Source organism: Melospiza georgiana, chromosome 11, assembly GCF_028018845.1.
Source record: "Melospiza georgiana isolate bMelGeo1 chromosome 11, bMelGeo1.pri, whole genome shotgun sequence".
Taxonomy (NCBI): domain Eukaryota; kingdom Metazoa; phylum Chordata; class Aves; order Passeriformes; family Passerellidae; genus Melospiza; species Melospiza georgiana.
Window position 1 is genome coordinate 14,671,883 of NC_080440.1, and position 18,647 is coordinate 14,690,529.

At 43.9% G+C, this 18,647-nt stretch overlaps 1 protein-coding gene across 1 annotated transcript; it reads left to right on the top strand.

The window, feature by feature from the left end:
* The first annotated feature begins 139 nt into the window (after positions 1 to 139).
* Positions 140 to 17,698, top strand: WDR82 (WD repeat domain 82). Its single transcript, XM_058032072.1, has 9 exons — positions 140 to 357; positions 5,159 to 5,256; positions 8,086 to 8,152; positions 8,342 to 8,441; positions 11,043 to 11,159; positions 11,910 to 12,065; positions 12,190 to 12,259; positions 13,956 to 14,098; positions 14,281 to 17,698. The coding sequence occupies exons 1-9, from the start codon at positions 197 to 199 to the stop codon at positions 14,308 to 14,310; spliced, it is 942 nt and encodes a 313-aa protein (XP_057888055.1). The 5' UTR covers positions 140 to 196; the 3' UTR covers positions 14,311 to 17,698.
* Positions 17,699 to 18,647: the final 949 nt, after the last annotated feature.

Here is an 18,647-nt window from a genome sequence, read left to right on the forward strand (position 1 = left end):
AATGAGGGGGAGCCGCCTCTCCGCGGCCTGACTGCGCCGAGCCCGCCGCCCTCCGCCGGCCCCGCGGCCCCTGAGCGCCCCTCACCGCCCCTGAGCGCCCCGCCCCGCCCGGCCCGGCCGTTCCCGCCGCCGCCCGCAGCCCCGCCCGGCTGCCCTCAGCGCCGCCGCCCTCGCTCGGTGCGGCCCGGCGGGCGGGATGAAGCTGACGGACAACGTGCTGCGGAGCTTCCGCGTGGCCAAGGTCTTCCGCGAGAACTCGGACAAGATCAACTGCTTCGACTTCAGCCCTAACGGCGAGACCGTCATTTCCAGCAGCGACGATGACTCCATCGTTCTCTATGACTGCCAGGAGGGCAAGTGAGTGGCGGGGCTGCGGCCGCGGCCTTCGGGGGCTGGGGCAGTGTCTGGGGCACGGGGTGTGAGGGGCCCTGGCGACTGCCCACGGTGGCCTCTGGGGATAAGCTGTGCCCCCGCACATCTGGCCCGTGAGCTTCAGCTTGAGCTTCTCTCTAATTGTTTTTCAGCGTAGGCTTCTGGGTAGAGTCCCAGCGGCAGGGATGGCAGCAGCGTGGGCATGCTGCTCTACGCGTGTACTTGTTATCGTTAGGCTGGAGACAGTGGTGATATTTTCCTCAGTGTAAGCGAAAGTTCACTTCTGTGAGAGCTAAGCAGTTCCCAAGCCTAAAGGGTTCAGTCTGGTCACATTTGCAGGGTTGCTGCAGGTATAGAACTGGCTTCTCGGGCTTCTCTGGGCTCACGTCTCGCTAATTAGTGGAGCAGTGGTTGTTGTGAGCAATGTGCAGATGTGCCCTTTTAATGCCTCGTTTGAGTGTAACTTCTTTGCTAAATGCTTTAAACCAAAAGGTGCAGATAATTGACTAAACTAAAACAAGAGAAACCTGGTGGTGTTTTCCGTAAAACCCAGTTCCTAAGTGGTGTCTTGGATCGCTGCAGGCAAACGTGGTCCTCAGTGCTTTGAATCATTTTCTGTAGTTGTGTCCTTATCTGTAAAGCACCGTGTGAATTCCCTGTGTCTTTGAACATTGTCTGTTTGGGTGTAATCGATCAGGGTGTTGATTGATTTCTGTTACCTAAGGGCAATGAGTTGAGGGTGTGTTTCTGTTTCTCATTTAACTGTCCGGGTTTATCTGTCTTTTACCATTGATCACATGCTGCTCATCTTGATTTTGGGATAAACCCTCAGAAATCTGCAGAGCACTTGAGATCTGGTGCTCCTGTTCAGCAGATGGAAACCTACACCAAGGAAGGGTGTTTGTAGTCAGTGAGAGTTGGAACAATTTGAGCCAAACGGTGTCATTATGCCATTAAAATCTTTCTCTGTACTTTCTCTTTCTCACACTCTGTACAAATGTGCATTTGTCTGCTTTAAATTCCTGCAGGTTTTAAGTTTTACATGTGTTTATTGGTGTAGAGATGTAGTTCTGAGGTTGTTGGTTGTTCTTGGTTTTTTTGTAAAGTCAGGGCTGGGAAGCATCACATCCACACGGAACGTGAAAGGAGAAGTGTGTGTGTTATAGGGCAGGCAATAGAAGGGTCAGGGTAGTGCAGGAATGAAAAAGAAATGGCTTGGGGGTGTCAAGAGAGAGATATGTCAGTGTTGTATGTTTCTGTTGTGTATATATATACATAAAATATATATATTTTCTAGTAAGCTAGGTATTCCCAACACTCCTGCTTTTCCAAGCAGGCCAAGACATCATACTTGCAGGGAGGAAAGATTTCCTCCTACATCTTCTCTTTATTTGGTGGCACACCTATTATATATTATTTTAGACTTCTCTGTAGTTTGATTGCTTTACTCAGTAAAATTGTTGGTGTTCCCCATCTGCTAGAATGAGCTCTGACATAAAAGTATTGAATTTTGATTTCTGTAAGAACAGGTAACTCTATACATATGGGTTGTGCCATGGATTGTATCCCAGATCTTAATTATAGACAGTAGTAGCAGGGCTGAGTGATGTTAATGCAGATGGTATTGATTGCTCTTCCCCTTTCAAACATGTCAAGAACGGTGTGATGGGTTGGGAGCCATTTGGCCCTTTCATTCCCATCTCCATCTAATCCTGATGTGCTTTATAGTCAGAGGATTTGCTTTAATTAAGTTAAATGTGGATCAGTGGTCTTCTACTGCAGTGCTGCATGGCAGTGAGAGTGGTTTCAAGGTAACTTCTGTGTCAGGATGCAGTTCTCTGGTGGTTATAAAATTTTAAAATTATTTGAAAGCTTCTCATGCACTATCAGCTGGCTTAAAAGTGTAGCTGTGATTTTTAGGGGTGGCTAAGGATGCAGGGCACACTTATTCTCTAACCTGGAAGGTTTTACTTTGAATTACTTTGTCACTTGAAATCCATGTGAGGATGATATTTCAGGTCTCTGAGTGATCATTATTGGGGCAGTTTTAGGCTTATAGTTTGTTTGTTTTTCCTTATAAATCATAATTTCAAGAGCCTGGAACTCTCACCTGCTTAGATATAATGGCCAGGAGGAAATGAAATGTCCTGCTTGCTGGGGTTCAGTGTAGGACACCCTGCTTCATCAAATGGCCTGAAAATAAATGCCTTTCCCTGTGTAAAAGTGGGAAAATCTGATGTGTGTCCTCTGTCCATGAGCAGTTCTGCTGGTAGAATTAAAATGCAGCTGTTTGTACTTCAGGAATATCTTCACCTGGTTTGCTTTGTTTTGCCACACCAGAATGAGTTGTTCAGCTCTGGGAGAATGTGCCCAGCCCCATCCTGTGGGGTTGGGCACATTCTTCACTTGTGACAGTGTCAGGACACTTGGGACAGTGCTGTGTAGCCAAGGGCTGACAGGACAAGATTATCTCCTTATCCTGTATTGCTCTGGGCTGAGAACTGACAGGAGCATCCAATGACTTTGGTCCTGAGATTCCATTTCTATTGTCACTGAATTTGTAACCCATCCTGCATCACCTCCCCAGCAGGCTGGAGTCTGGAGTCTGGGCTTGAGGAAGGATTGTGAGAGCTGTTGTGTGTTGGATGTACAGCAGTCCTGAGGCTGGGACCAGCCTGGCTGCTCGTTGGTGACCCTGCAGTGGTAGAAAGGTGCTCCAGAAAGGTTTAGCTTGTGTTTTGGTGTCTGTCAATTGTGTGTTACTGAAGCAAGTAAAGTGGCAGATCGGGACTCCTGCTTTTGGTGTTTGCTGGGCACACCCACATTCGTGGTTGTGGTGATTTTACCCACAGCAGCAGTGATTCAAACCAAGGCATGAATGGTTCTGCAGTCCTTGCCTGTGTTTTGTTTCATCTTTGTAGCAGATTTGCCCGAGATCTTGTATTTTTCTTTATCAACATTGCTTTTTTTGTAGGTGGGCTGCATAGATTGACCTTGACTTTGGAATTGTTTTAGTGATTGTGATTTGTTGTTTAAAAGTACTTAGTTTTCTTGTTTGTGTTTAAAATAGTTGACTGGCAACAGGTCTTGTGTGCAGTGGCACACTTCTGTTTGTATCAGTTTACAGGAAAACTTCAGAAAACTTCACCTTTCATAGAATACAGAACTCTTTTGCCTTCTTTTTGGTAAATGTACTTTTGTCTGTCTGTTGATCTTTATTGTCTATATGATAATTCATTCTAAATAGATCTTTTGACGTTTAAACTTGTAATGGTAAAGGAAAAGCCAAACTAGACATGGGAGAATCTCATACATATAATATATTTTGAGATTAGGATTTTTTTCTTGGTTTGTTGTTGGGTTTTATTCCCACCAGATTGGTCAGTGTGGGGAAGTATATCACACATAATGTTATAGTGTGTCCAAATTTAAATTAGGTGTTCTTTCTCAATGTGTGGCATGTTTGGATCTGAAGAATGATTTTAAAAAGTGCTGGAGTTACTGGGGAAGAATCAGTTGAGATTTGCTCTGTGGTACAGGTGGTGTGTGGCTTTTCACTGCCCTTGCTGGATTGGCTTTCCCTTCATGGGAACTTGTCCCCAGCAAGTTTGTTTGAAGTCAGAGCCCTCTGGCTTCTGGTGTTTGAGAATTGCTATTCAAGAATGACTATCTTGTTTTTGTTTTGATATGAAAAGTCTCCAACTTGTGCTTTTGTTTGGGTGTGTCAGGTTGAGGCTTATGAAGAAGGAAAAAGTCCAGTGCAATATAAATACCTTGTCTGAGGTGTAGTCTGATAAACTTTTCTCTTGGCAGCAGTTTTAGTTTTGAGTGCTCCTGCTGTTTGCTTCTGTTCCCATGCTGTTTGTCTTTGCTTGTGTGGGTAAAATATTTTGTGGGCCTGTGTAATAACCAGAGTTATGAGTCTGGAACAAAAATAGCTCCCAGAAGAATGGCATTTCTGGTGTTGATCAGTGCCCTCACTGCTCCACTGCCCAGCTCTGGAACCTTCGTGCTCCCTCAGCTGGGGATGAAAGGGGAAGGAGGCTGCTGGAGACCTTGCCCTGCTCAGGCAGGCACCACTGCTCTGAGATACCCTTATGAGGCAGCTGCTTCCAAGCTTGCTCTGCAATTTGAATTTCTAGTGCTAATTTACCTGCTTACCAGACCCCCAGAAACCCAGTTCTGTAGGTTGTGTTTGCTCTCACTAGTATTTTTCATTCAGTTGCAAAATGTTAAATTTCTTTCCCTAAGATTGGATGCAAGTCTAATTCTGCAGTGGTTTGGAGAAGTCCCTGTGTTCCTCTGTCTGTTAGAGATGACTGATGCATAGATGTGTTGGGGTTAGTACCCCATGAACGAGACACCCTGTTCTAGGGTTTGAACTACCAGAGAACAAAGACAAATTATACTCAGCTAAAATAAGCAGCAGATGAATGGGAGATTTGAATGGGCAAGGGCACAGCAAGGCAGTGCTGCTTGCTGTGCTCGTTATGGTCGCTCCCCCTTCTCTTTTGGCAGTAGATGTCATAGGGAAAGGACTTTTGGAGGAGACACATGCATTTAGCAGGTGTTACAGAGAGCTCCTCAAGCCTAGGGATGGTTTTGGAGAAACAACAAGATCCTTGTTTGAAAATAAAATACAAAAGTTTTTCTTTCTTTATATGAAAACATCTGACTTCTTGAAACAATCATGTAATGCCTCAGTGGGAGCAGGCCTTGTTGATGAGAGTTTTGTTTTGAGATTTTTGTTGCAGAGAGTGCAATTATTTCTGCTTCCTCCTGACAGGCCAAAGAGGACCCTGTACAGTAAGAAGTATGGAGTGGACCTCATCAGATACACACATGCTGCCAACACTGTTGTGTACAGCTCCAACAAAATAGATGGTAAGTGATGCACTGGAGTGGAGCATAATGATCTCCTTACACTGCATGTCTGGATAATTAGAGCTAAAGATTTGGGAAAAAGTTGTAACAGCTCTTCAGTGATGAGAACTCTGTCAGAGGCAGAGGACGGAATTAATGTCCAACACTCATGCACAGCTTGGGGCTAGTCCCTTGAGCTTCCTTACATGTTCATTCACTGCTGCAGTAACAGAGGGGTTAAACATTGTCAGGGAGATAAAACTCAGCTTCTTCACTGGGCTCTTTGCTTGATGTTGGTGTCAGAGCTGTCATCGGCCTCTGCCCCTTCATTTCCTACCTGAGTGAGGTGCAAGCAGCAGCTGGGCCCAGTGCCACAGCTCTGCCTGGTGCACACAGCTCAGCTGCAGAGGAAGGAGGGCAGAGCTTCAGGCAGCTCAGCACATCACAGCCCAGCCTGGAGGAGCTCACAGAGCTCAGTCCTGCTTTTGTTCATCACAGTCAATGTCTGAGAATTTTGCAGTGACCACATCTCTTAGCACAGCACTTCACAAATGGATTTTAACACTCTACTTGTAGACTCATAATTTCTGTAGTAGAGGTTTTGGTTTGGTTTTTCCTTTGCACAGATGAAACTTAACAGTAGAGATGCTGGTGCCTTGTGATGTGTGCTGGGCTACTAAAGGAAATGCAAAGGCTGTGAATTTAGAGAAGGTGGAAGTTAAGAGTTAGGAGGTTGGGTTAAACTAGAGCAAGCTGGGCCTGAAACTGGAGGAACAAGGAAGTCTCCACCAGAATTGGATTTAATGGTGTAAAAGGTTTAAAAGTGTCACAGGAAGCACATGCCTTTTTAGTCTGTTTCAGAACCTACTTATTTTTTTAATTATGTTATTACTATATGTCACATTTTTAATTTGGCTGTTATTAAATTTACAATAAGTAGTAATTAACAATCTAATGAAGCATTTTAATACCATTTTGAATACTGAGTTTTTGTTTCCAAGCAATGGTAAGCCTTAAGACTCAAATCTTCCTGCTGCAGGGTAGCATTATGGTGAACACTTAATTAGAAGAAAAGAAAAAGAGGCAATGTGAGAATGTTTGTTGCTGTTACAAATTGTAACCTTAATAAAACCATCAGTGTGTTCTGTAGGAGTCCAGGAACTCTGTAGTCCCTAATGCATGTGGTCATGGGCAAGGTGCATTGTATTAACCTGTTTTGCAGGTATTGGGAGGGAAAATTACCTCAGGAATATTCTATAGGAATGCTGGTGCTTGCTTGCGAGCTCCTTTCTGTTGAATGTTTTGTTGCTACCAATCTACTTGTGAAGATTTCCTCAAGACCTCTGGACTGAACTCGTGTTGCCTGATTCCAGGCTGAGGTAGTAGTTTGTACAGTTTGAGGGTCTATGATACCACCCGGTACAGGAGATAACTGTACAGGCCACTGCCTTGCCTGGGACAGCGCCCTGCCAGCAGTGACACCACAGGGAGCACGACTGCCCTCTGCTTCCTTTTAGCACAGGAGCATGGAATTCTGCATGGATTCTTCAGATCAGGTAATGACACTTGCAGGAAACTGGAGATGAGCCCTAATAGCAGCTTTGGAGCATGTTGGTTCTATCCAGTGTGGGATGTGACACTGGTGTTAGGGATTTCTATTTTGGATAATCACCTCAGGTCACTTAGAGCTTTTCAGAACTGTCACCAGTACCACATTTCCAGCTCGTTCAGGCAGCTTCAGTTTGCTTCTCAAATACTGGAAGGTGGTTTAGACCTCTGGTCTCAGCTTGATGAGCAATCTCAGGCAACAATGAGAACTTGACAGTTTTTTCACAGACAGAAACTTTTGCTGAATGAGCCTTTCAAAACATTCTGAACACAGTAGCCCCTCTGACTGTCTGAACACCCAGTTCATGTTGCATCCTCTTGGCACATGTTCTTCTGAGTCAAAAGTAAAATGTCCTTGACCCTCAGCAGGACTGGTTGTTCCAGCAGTACACAGTCTGCACATAAAGATGAAAAAGTGGCTTCTGTCTTTTAATAATTGTTTCCTCTTAGAAGGATTTTTTTTAATTTTGGGGAGGAAGTCTCAACAGCACGTTCCAGAATTGTGAGCTACTCTTGCTATGTTCACCTATACTCAGGATAAAATTGGCACTTGAGAAATGTTGCTCTACTGCTGTCATCTGTTCAATTTATGTTTAAGGGTGCTTGAAGTGCACTAAGCTTTAGACTAGTCTGTCCTCTTCTTAGTGCAGAGAAAGTGTGAAGTTGTTGATTGTCAGATTAAACACAAGAGGGATTTGCTAATTTTTAATGATCTTACCCTGGCTTCAAAGTTACGGTTTTATCTTTAGCTGAGTGCCAGAATTTGTACATTTTCTGTGTGTACTGCTTAGTTGGAAATTTGTTTGCTGAAGGTGAATGTAAGAAAGAGAGCAATATTCATGCTGCAAAGCAATACAAAGTGGTATCAACTCTGTAAATGTGATACTCTCAATTTTGTGAGAGCAATGGAATAAAACCTGCTGCTACTTAAATTTTAGCACCTTTGAAATTACCTTGCATAAATCACATGACAGTTATTTTTAAAATGTAACATGACTTCAGACTGTGAGAAGTATCTTTTCCTGTTGCCTAATTTTCAGTTCTGCTTAAGAACTGAGTTGGTTTATTTCTGTTTCAACTTGATTCTCTTTCGAAGTCTTACTTGAAATTAAATGACTTGAAATTAAATGCACTGTGGTGAGATTACTATTGCTCTTGGGAGCAAGTTGCTATGTGATCTCTTTCAGATAACCTAGGGCTGGTGGTATACATAATAAAGCTTATGGTTTGTTTATGTTTCAGACACAATCCGATACCTCTCCCTGCATGACAACAAATACATTCGCTATTTCCCGGGGCACACAAAAAGGTGAGCTGTGGCTTGGGAACAGGCCAGGAGAAACTGAAATGAGAATGCTGGTGGGCTTGAGTTCATTACCCTTGCTTCATGCTGCTTTTGCTTAGTTCAGTTACAGGTTTTTCCACAACTGTTGGGGTGGGTGTTGCTGCATTCACTTCTTTGGTTTGTCTCTGATGCATGTGGGTTTCTGTATTGCAGGGTGGTTGCTCTTTCAATGTCTCCAGTGGATGATACTTTTATTTCTGGATCTCTGGATAAAACTATTCGTCTCTGGGATCTCCGCTCTCCAAATTGCCAGGTAGGTTATAAAATTCATGTGCACAATGTGTTGAATTTTCAGTTGAAAGAATAAAAAAGGGATGTGTGTTTGTAACAAACTAAAAATACTGCCAGAAGTGTGTGCTGCTGATTTAGTGTTGACACGTTCCTGAAGGAGCCCGGGTCAGGAATCTCTGCAGAGTGTGTGTGTGTGTCACATTGTGTAACAGCACTTGCTCTCACCTGTGTCTCTGCTGGAGAGGCACTGGGGAGGGCAAGAAATAACACCCACAGCTGATGAAACAGGAGAAGGGCTGGGTGTCATCAGCTTGTTCATCAGGCTGCTACCTTATGCAGAGGGTGTTCTCTCAGGGTTGGCATCCCTCCTGTGTTGAGAATTCATCTTATCTGAGTGTTTGTGTGTCTAAAATTGGTGCCTTGATGCAATTAAATTTGATGAAGAAACTGGTGATCTAAAGTAACACAGCAGCCATATGGTCTGCCACCTCCTTGCATCACCTCTGTTGTTGATCAGAACTGTTTGTGAGCAGGTTTGACTCGATAGCAAGATAGCAAAACTGTTTTTGTTTACTTATTTTTGTGAAATGCTTTACTCTTCTTAGTGGAAGGAGGCTTGTAAGAGCTGAGAAAAATACAAGAACTGGCAGCAGTGGCAGGAATGAAAGTTTGGAAGTAGAATCTCTACCTTTAATGGTGCTGAGTTGTTTTGTCCTGGTATCTGGGTACACAGTGTTGTGCTCTCATATTTCCCCATCTCTCTGGGACTGTTTTGCTTATGAGAGAGGGCTCCTTGCTTGTTCCAGATGATGGAACTGTTATGAAAGAGAAAGAAAAAAGTTACATTTCTTACCAAATATTTTGTCATTGTTCAAACCAAGCCTTTTCTTAATTCTTTCTTAATTCTGCTTTTTTTTTGGGAGTATGCCTTTAACTCCAGCATGTATGTTTCCCTTGGGATGAGTCTCCATCTCCAAGTTGCTGCACATGAGACGGGGTTGTAAGTGCAGTAGCCATTCTGTAACTTATGCTAATGCTTGAACTTGTAAGAATAGTAAAACTGGGACTTATAACTGGAAGCTGCATCCAGCCAAGTTTGTGAAACAGGTGGAGGAAGTGTTACTTGTAGTTTTCAGTTGGTCCGTGAGATGGCAGCCATACTGCCTGGAAATATTCCCAGGAAACCAGAGCTGGCCCACTCACCAGGGCCCTGAGCACTGGCTGGGCTCTCTGCCTCACCTTCAGAGACCACAGGGAAAGAAGAGAAGCAGTAAAATCTCCAGATTTACCTAAAGAGGAATGCAGAAAGAAATAGAAATGCAGAAACTTGTTAAATGTGTTATGGATTTAATCAAAGATGGGTTCTTGTTTATGTGCATGCAGTTCATGAAAATGTTTGACTAACATGCACAGACTGGTAGTCAGGATACAGAAGATTACATATTTTGTTGGCTTTTAACAAATTTCCTCAAGTGTTTTCTATGATGTGACTTAAAGAAAAGGTAACATTAAAAATAAGCACTGGTAGTAACCTATCAATTTTAATATGTGTGAAAAACACCATTCACTTTTGTTAAAATTTTAGAAGTTTAATAGTAATGAAAATAGTAATAAAAATTAGGACTATAAGAGACGATAAAAAGCAAAGAATTATGGATGTCCATGTGCCTGGCACTCTACCACAAAGCACACCTTGCTAACAAAGGATTACTCCTTAAAAGCAATAGCCTATTGCATATTCATATATCTCATACATGATTCAAACATTCCTTTCAAACCAGGGTGTTTCTGCTTAATTTTGACTTCCCTCCCCCTTATTGTAAATCAATCTTCTTGGTTCCTCGAAGTCTGAGATTTCCTGATAAGGAAGCAATAATTCTTCTCTTGGAATCTTGGTGTCTGTTGCTGTTATCTCTATCCAGATAGGACAATGTGAAGAATTTCTTGATTATCTTTTCCATTCCTTGAGCTAGTTACAAAAAGTATCTTACATCACATAGTTTCTATTTTAATATTATGCTATAGCTTAAAAAGTGTGTTTACCACACTGCTTAAAAGAGATGAATACAGCATAACTGTCCAACATAACACATAGAGTATTCATTTTCATATTTGCAAAGGGCCAGTATTATAATATGTATCTGTAACATATGTAAGGTCTGTTGGCTTCCAGCAGGTATGAGGTTTCATTAAACAGGCATGTAAAGCTCAGCAGTGATATTCCCTTGCTTTCAAAATACTTTTTTTCCCCCTTGTGCAGCCATAAGTGCTGGAGCATTGCTGTTGATCCCAGCAGCAGTGTTTTGTGGTGCTGCCTGGTGTGGTTATTAACACACCCATATGAGCCTCCCTTCTCTGGGGACTTTCGGAGTGCCTGACACCTTGAATGGGTTTTTGATTTGTTTTGGTGTAAACTTTGTCACTGAAGCAAATTGGAAGCCCTACATGATGGCCTAAAGTTGAGAAAGCTGAGTTCTGAACCCTTGTAAAACCTCAGTATTTACAATTGAAATTAATTTGTTCCACCCCTAGTGTGCTGTCCTGCTCCCAGTGGACTCAAAGGGGGGTGGTAGAAACATAAGCATCAGTCTTGGAAAATAATTCTGGCTATTTCTATTTCTAGGGTTTAATGCATCTCCAAGGGAAGCCAGTGTGTTCTTTTGACCCAGAAGGGTTGATTTTTGCTGCTGGAGTCAATTCTGAAATGGTGAAGCTTTATGATCTCCGTTCTTTTGACAAGGTGAGGTACCCTGATTTCCCTTTTTACAGCTTTGATCTTGCAAGAAGTAATCTAAGCTCAGTGCTCAGAAGCTGGATTTGGGTACCTGAGTTACTGTCTGGGTGCCTCCTTGGCATCCAGAGAGTTCTCATTATGCACACATTTAATGGACAGAGACACAAATCCTGAGGTACACTTAACCCATGTTCAAGTGCTAGCTCTTGAACCTGCTCCAAACTGCAGTTCATGCTCTTTGTTGTATGGTTTTGGCCTTTCTTTCCTTGCTGCTTATTCTGGAAGAACACTGGCAAAGATTGAGCCAGGACTGTCAGAAAGGATGGAAATTTCAAAGGAAACTGTACTGGTGTGGTCAGTTGAACTGAATAAACACTGAACATAGTTAGGTCCATGGTTCTCAAAACTCAGATGATGATTACACTGGCTCAAATTCTTTCTGTAACTTCAATAGCAGCCTTATTCAATAACCTGTTCCTACCTTAATTTAATTTGTGCTGTTGATTGTGGTAGAGTATGAAACTGTTGGATTGAAACAGTCTATTGCTCTCATTTTTTGTTTTGGAAACTGGATTCATATATTGAAACTTATACATGGAGAGTCACGTTTGACTTAACACTGTCTTTTGGTATCTTCGGGCTAAGGATTTTCTTTTAAAAAATCTGAGCTGTTTGCCTGCGCTAAGGTTAAAAGCAGATTCTTGTTAACAGCAATATGAACAAACAGCCTCCATGTTTCCCATTTTCTCTCTGCAGGGGCCGTTTGCCACGTTTAAGATGCAGTATGACCGAACGTGTGAGTGGACAGGCCTGAAGTTCAGCAACGATGGCAAACTCATCCTCATCTCCACCAACGGCGGCTTCATCCGCCTCATCGATGCCTTCAAAGGAGCTGTCTTGCACACGTTTGGGGTGAGCCTGCTGCCTCTGGTACCTGCTGCAAAACCTGCTGTTAGTTTGGGGAGCAGGTGCCCTTGGGTTGTGAGATTGCTCTGGACACACTCTCTACTACATATTCTCCTGTTTTGTGCCATAGGGTTATAACAATAGTAAGGCTGTCACGCTGGAGGCATCATTCACACCAGACTCTCAGTTCATCATGATAGGTAAGATAATTCTTGGCAAGAATTTCAGTGCTCTGAAATTAGCCGTGTTATGTAGGGCTAAAGCTGTGTCTGTTGGGAAACAGAATGTATTTAAATAATACAATGCAGCTGTAAGCTTTCTTTGCACTGACAGTGTTCTGTTTTGTTAGATTGCTCAGTGTTGTCTAGACTGAAATATAAAAAAGCCTGCAAGAAGTCTTTTCTTCTTTTCCTATATATAAATGCTGTTCCAAAATAGATAAGAAACCAGGGAACTGTTGTAGCGTGGGAAAACTGGTCATACAGTTTGTTAGTGATCCTCTCCCTGTGGCTAGGATGCCCTCATGTGCTGCCTCACAGCATATTGTGGCTGTGTTGTGGCCATCCCCTGATGACCAAAGCACATATTTGTGCTTGGGAGACTGGTCTTGTAGCTTGGTACATTTGTACAGGGCTGTTCTCACTGGTGACATGCTGGGGCTGCTGCAGTTTGTTCACGTGGCTCTTGTAAACCCCCATGTCTGTGGAACAAATTCTTAACCCTTGATAGAAGCTGTAGGCATCAGTCTGGTGGCTCCCAGTGTATGATTCCCCTGGCCCTCTGCAAGATGGACTCCTGAGGGAAGCAAGTGGCAAAAATCAGCCTGAAACTCCTGTACAGGCTGGTGCTGCACCTTGGGCACCCCACAATGAGCACTTCAGTCACCTGCTGCACAGCAGGACCTTTGGACACAAGTCAGATGAGTCTGTATGGTGCTGCCCCATCCTAGAACTTTATCTTATTTCTGTGGCTGATATATCAAATATGTTTAACCTAGTGGTAATTTGATATCCAGATCTCCATTTTTCCTGTATGAGTGATGGTCTTGGCAAAACTCCCTTTCTTTTGTTCTGGCTGAGAACTTCCTGATTGCGGAGAAGACGGGTGGGGTTTTTGTTTAGTTTGTCTCTGGAGAGCACTTTATTGCACATATTTACCTTCCTGTTGTGCTCTTCCAAATTAAAGCAGTAGTAGAAGTTCCAAACCACTTATTCCTGTTCAGTTTTTACATATGGTTAAGTTGCAACTTGTGCTTCTTAATTTTTTCCTGAAAGGCTACAGACATAAATACAGAAGGAGAAGAAAATGCTTTGCATTTTTATTAGGAATCCTATTTTAAATGAGTCTAAAGCAGAACTGAATTAAAATTTTCTAAGTTCTCAGCCTCAGAGTTTGAAAAATGTAATTTTAAAATGAAAAGCTTGTTCCATTATAGTAATGTGGAGAGTCGATATCTCCATGGGAGCTTCTGATATTTGGCTTAGTGCATTGAAATCTGGTTCCCTTCCATGGTGAAAGCTTAGGCTTGATTCTGTGCCCACTGAGTGGGACATTTACCTGTGTCTGAACTGAGAACTTGTGTGAACAATGACTCTTTCCCCAGCACTTGGCCTCTGCACATTGGTGCAGGTTGGCCAGGGTCTCTCCTCTACAGCTGGAGGTGTCAGGTCTCCTTTATTACTGGGTGACAGTAGTTAACATCTTTGCCTGAAGAGTGTTTCAACACTCTGATGTTTTGTACCTGCCCTTGTGGCACTTGGAGAACTCTAAAGGTTGTATTATGAAGTTGAGACCTGCCTGTTCCTAAAGTTCTGACATAAAAAAAAAAGTTCTTTCTTTCCTCTGCTGACATCTCCAGTGCATCTTGCATATCTTGTTCTCCATTCCTACCTTCAGGTTCAGAGGATGGGAAGATCCATGTTTGGAATGGAGAAAGTGGGATGAAGGTGGCTGTCCTAGATGGAAAACACACAGGTCCTATAACCTGTCTGCAGTTCAATCCAAAATTCATGACTTTCGCTAGTGCATGTTCCAATATGGTAAGGAAATGGGCTTTAAGTTCCTGTGAGCTCCATGAGGTGCTGACCCTTTCAGAGATGAATCTGAGAGAGAAGGCTCAGTGCCTCTCATGTGTGCTTGCAGAAGGTGGCAGCTCCTACAGGATGCTGTAGGAGAGATTTGTGTTCTGCTATCAAAAGATGTTTTCTTTGCTCCTCTCTAGGCCTTCTGGTTGCCAACTATCGACGATTAATTGGTGCGCTGCGGCCGCTGTGGATGGCTCCATACTGCTGACAGCAGCACGTCGCTGCAAGCATAGTTCTGGAATTGCCTCCATCTCCTAGACTGTGTTCCTGTTCCTGCCTATTTTCCATGTCTTACCTTTATCTACAGCATTCCGTTGGGAGACTGCTCCTCTTGGCCTCCTGGCACACTCCAGATGCAGTGTGCTACAAGTTCTTACCTTCCAGGCCCAGCAGGCTTTAGCCTAAGATGGAACTGACACAGTGTCATTTCTTAGAGCCCTGAAGTCTGTTTTATCTACAAAATGTTTGTGGCATTTTTTAAAGCTGTAATTATGTGTTTTCCTGCTGTAAATGCACAAGGCTATTGATGTTCCAATGTGGAGCGTGCAGTTCCTTTCCATAAGTGCATGTTTTTAACGTCTGGGATCTCTGGTTTCACTGCAGTCCACAGATGCAAATACTTCTGTGCCAAATGTGAACACTGACAGTTTTCAACGGCAGATGCTGGATTCTCTTGCAGTGGAACATGCACCAGAAGTGTGGGTAGCTGTGAACGTACCTCATACATCTTCTCATCCTTTTTTTTTGGCAATTTAGTGTGCAACTGCACAGGTTTCATCCACTGTCAGAGATTGCCAAAGCCTCACTGCTGTTTGCTGTGTCAACATCCTGGAGGTGCAGACAGCACTGCTGAGGTCCAGCCAATGTCCCGAGCAATAAAGGAGTCTGTCAGCAGAAGATGGAGAAACCACACTGAGACTGAAAGCACAGTCTGCCTGTGTATCTTCCTTATGTACCATCTGGCTGATCCTACTTGTAAATATCATGGGGTGGGTGGGCAGTGGGAATGGGCCATATTTTTTTACTTTTAGATATAAAAGAATATGATGTGGGCCAGTAATGTGAGGTGTCTAGGCTGTTTACTTTCACCGATGCAGTTTACCACCCCTGGTTTGTAAATAAGCTCCATGAAATTCATCCCACAGCAGGCTTAGACTGGTATCCCTTTGTTGGTAAACTGATGTAGGTAGTCCATCACACAGTTTGGCACTGGTCTGCAGGTTTTTGGTGATAGCTGCAAAAGAGCCATGCATCCTTTGTCAGATGGTGTCTTCAGAAATGAATTTAAAAAATCTTAGGCATGACTGTGCTGACTCTGCTTTGCTGTGGCCCTGCTCCAAGGAATGCCCCTGCAAAGTGATGGGGAGGGACATGCTCTCCTGCCTCAGGGGCTTGTAGCACTGAAAAGCTGGCTGGTCTTCAAGCCCAGTTCCAGTTTTTTTTTCCTGAAATGCTGCTTCAATGGAACACATTCACCAGCAAGCTGGGACAGGCTTGGCAAAAATATAGTGTTCACTGTATTCTTGCCTTTCCAACCACGCTTGGGAAGTCTGTTCTTTCCCTTGCCCAGCCACATGTGCTTCCCTGCTCATAAATATGAAAAGCTGGCAAGGTGACAAGGCAGTAACAGGCGTGTTCTCTCTGCTCTCCAGGGCCACTCCATGCTGGCAAACCATGCTGGAGCGTTTTCCTTAGGTCAGTTTCCTGATGTTCCCCTGTTACAGCAAAGTCATCTCAGCTGTATGCGATTCACATTGTGACTCCCTGGAAAAGTAAATGCCTTGTAGAACAGCTGCTTCTGTTTTGCTGTTTCTTGCCTTTTTGTCCCCTCGCAGCCCTTGCCCAGGGAAAGGTGCTGTGCTAAGAGCTGGGGACAGGCACTGAGCATTTCCGTGCTTCTGGGTGGGTTCAGGTTGCAGCACTTGGCTGTGGCAGTGCAGGAGATCTGCCCCACAGGGGCAGGCTCACACTGTCACCCTGTCTGTGCTGTGGTTGTGGCTCTGCTGCTGCTGCTGCCACACGGGGCATTTCTAACCACAGCTCTGCCGTGTGAGTTGGCCATCCTCCAGCAGGGTGATGGATGCTTTCCCTCTGCCACACAGGCCTGCTGCTGGAGATGGAGATGAGAGGTCCATGCCACCCCTCTCCTGTGCTGTCCCACCGTTGCCTATAAATAAAACTGGCCTGTGCAAAGGGAGGTGGTTTTCTCGGGCCTCAGTCACTTTAACTCAGCAGTGTTGCATTTCAGGCTGTTTGGTGCTATTTTACCTTCGTTGGTATTTGCAGTGCTTTGTAAAATACAAATATTTGGGGTTTGTATTGTGTTTTAACCATCAAACTTCAGCGTCCAGTAGTAAATTATCTTTGAGGTTTTTCAAGTCTTTTGCCTGAGGAAGTGAACAGATAGCCTCTGGCCATATTCCTTGTTACTTTTGACAGGGAAGCATTTGCAAGTCTTTTATTCTATAAAAGCTCTCTGTTAATGTGGTTTTGAGCGCTTGTCTAGAGGTTGTTGTTCAGCTCTCTTCTGCTTGCAGTGTTGTAAAACATGGTGTGTTGTGGCATGGAATGTTGGAGGAAAAGGGAACCAGAGGAGTGGTTTAGGAGGATGCATACACAAGCACATCAGTGGCTTTCTGGAGTGAAGAGGGATGTTCAGGCTCATGCAGTAGTTCTCCATTCAGGGTGGCAGCTGAGCACCTTCCCAGGGCCCATTGCCACCCACGGAGGCAGAGACATCTCTGTTGATGTAGCATGGAGTGCTTTCCATCTGGCTTTAAAAGAGGGGAATGTGCCAAGTGTTGTCAGGGAACATGAGGATTGTGTGTTTCAGACAGTTGGACAGGAAAGGTGAATAAGCTTTTAGCTTTCAGCTTCTACATGCTTCTCTAGGAGTCCCAGGGCTGCAATTCCTGTGTTCTTTAGGGCTGCTAGCTAATGAGAAACAGATCTGATGAAAAACAGCCTTCCCAGGTCTGACAGAGTGGCCAAGCAGCAAACAGCATTCCCCCTCCAAATCTGACATGTAAATCCTCCCCATGTTCTTTGGGATGAATTAAGGAGCTTTCTTCAAAACAAGGGGGAAATGAGACTCAAGAGCCCACCTCTAAGTGAGCAGTGTGGTGGCTGAGCACATCTGCCTGGGCTGGGGGAGATTTCAGGTGTAATTCTCCAAGTCAGTCTTGAAAGATTTTTTTATTCCTTTATTGAAGCTCTCAGGTCCTGGATTTGTGCCCCAGTCCCTTTGTGCTTTGGAGGGTGCAGGAGCAATTCAGTGACACATTTGGAAGCAGCAGGGTATTTTTTTCCAATGCCTCTTGGCTATTTTAGCACTTTAAGAGACTTCACCTTGGTTTTGGGTCAGGGGCAGGAACCTGGTGAGCCTTTCACAAACTGGTCTCTGTGGTCGTGAGCTGCTCTAGGGAGTTGGACTCCTTGGTGGTATCTGCCAGTGAGTGTAAATACATAAAGTCAAATTATGCTTTGTCACAAAATACTACCTATGTGGAGAATTCAATGTTGTGGCTGTGACCAATAAATATTTTGTAGAGAGACCACTTGAGTGCTGTAAATTCTGCGTTTGTCCAGTCTGATACAACTTGCTGGTTTCTTAGAGGGCGAATGTTAAACTCATGCATTTTTTAAAATCTCCCTTTGTTTTGCAGAGTCAGAAATTCTTTAGTGGAAATTGTGGTTCTTTGAAGTTACCCCTCCATAAATTGCCCATTTTAAGAGGGTTTTTTTGCCTCTGAATGTATCAGGATAGGGAAGCCTTGTGACAGGTACCTATGGAGCTATGGTGCCCTGGGTAGAGAGATGTTCACAGCAGCCTGTCGTCTGAGCTCTTTCTCAGTCAGCAAGGTGAGAAAATAACTTCCTGAATTTGGGTGACAGGAATCTTGGGTAATTACAGTTAATGCATATAAATGTGTTACTGCTACTGGAGGGAGAACAGCAGCCAGTATCATTACCATGGGTGAATCCTCATGTGCATTGTTTTCAGGTCAAAGTTAAGAGGAGGGAAGGAGAAAAATGTTTTATATTCTACCCCTTGCCTAAACCATGAGCAGATAACTAAGAATGCTGCCCCATTCCTGGGGGGAATTTTCTCCCATTGCTGGAAATAATCTTTCAACACCAAGCCCTGGCAGCAGTTCTAGTAAGGGGATGCTTCTGGTGACAAGCAAAGACAAATTAAAAGCACAAATTCCCCAGTGATTTTCTGAGGCTGTTTTCCTCCAGCCCAGATCTATGTAAAACCTCCAGCAGGAATAACACCACAGTAAGATGCATGGGAAAAAAACAAAGTACTTTTATTTGGACTTTCATCCTTGCAGAACTTAAACACACACTGGGGTTTGGCTGCTTCTCTAGGGAATCCTGGAACCTGTGTAATGAATAATGAAAACCAAAGTGGGGACTTGGGGAGAGGGGAAGCTTGTCCAGACCTGAATTTGCCTGGCTAATAAACAGGTTGGGAAGCAGATCCTCAGAGTTTAAGACA

Coding starts and splice junctions, on each gene's coding strand:
- WDR82 (XM_058032072.1), top strand. CDS start 197: ATGAAGCTGACGGACAACGTGCTGCGGAGCTTCCGCGTGGCCAAGGTC. Junction 5,257..8,085: donor CAGCTCCAACAAAATAGATG/GTAAGTGATGCA, acceptor TTTATGTTTCAG/ACACAATCCGATACCTCTCC. Junction 11,160..11,909: donor ATCTCCGTTCTTTTGACAAG/GTGAGGTACCCT, acceptor TTCTCTCTGCAG/GGGCCGTTTGCCACGTTTAA.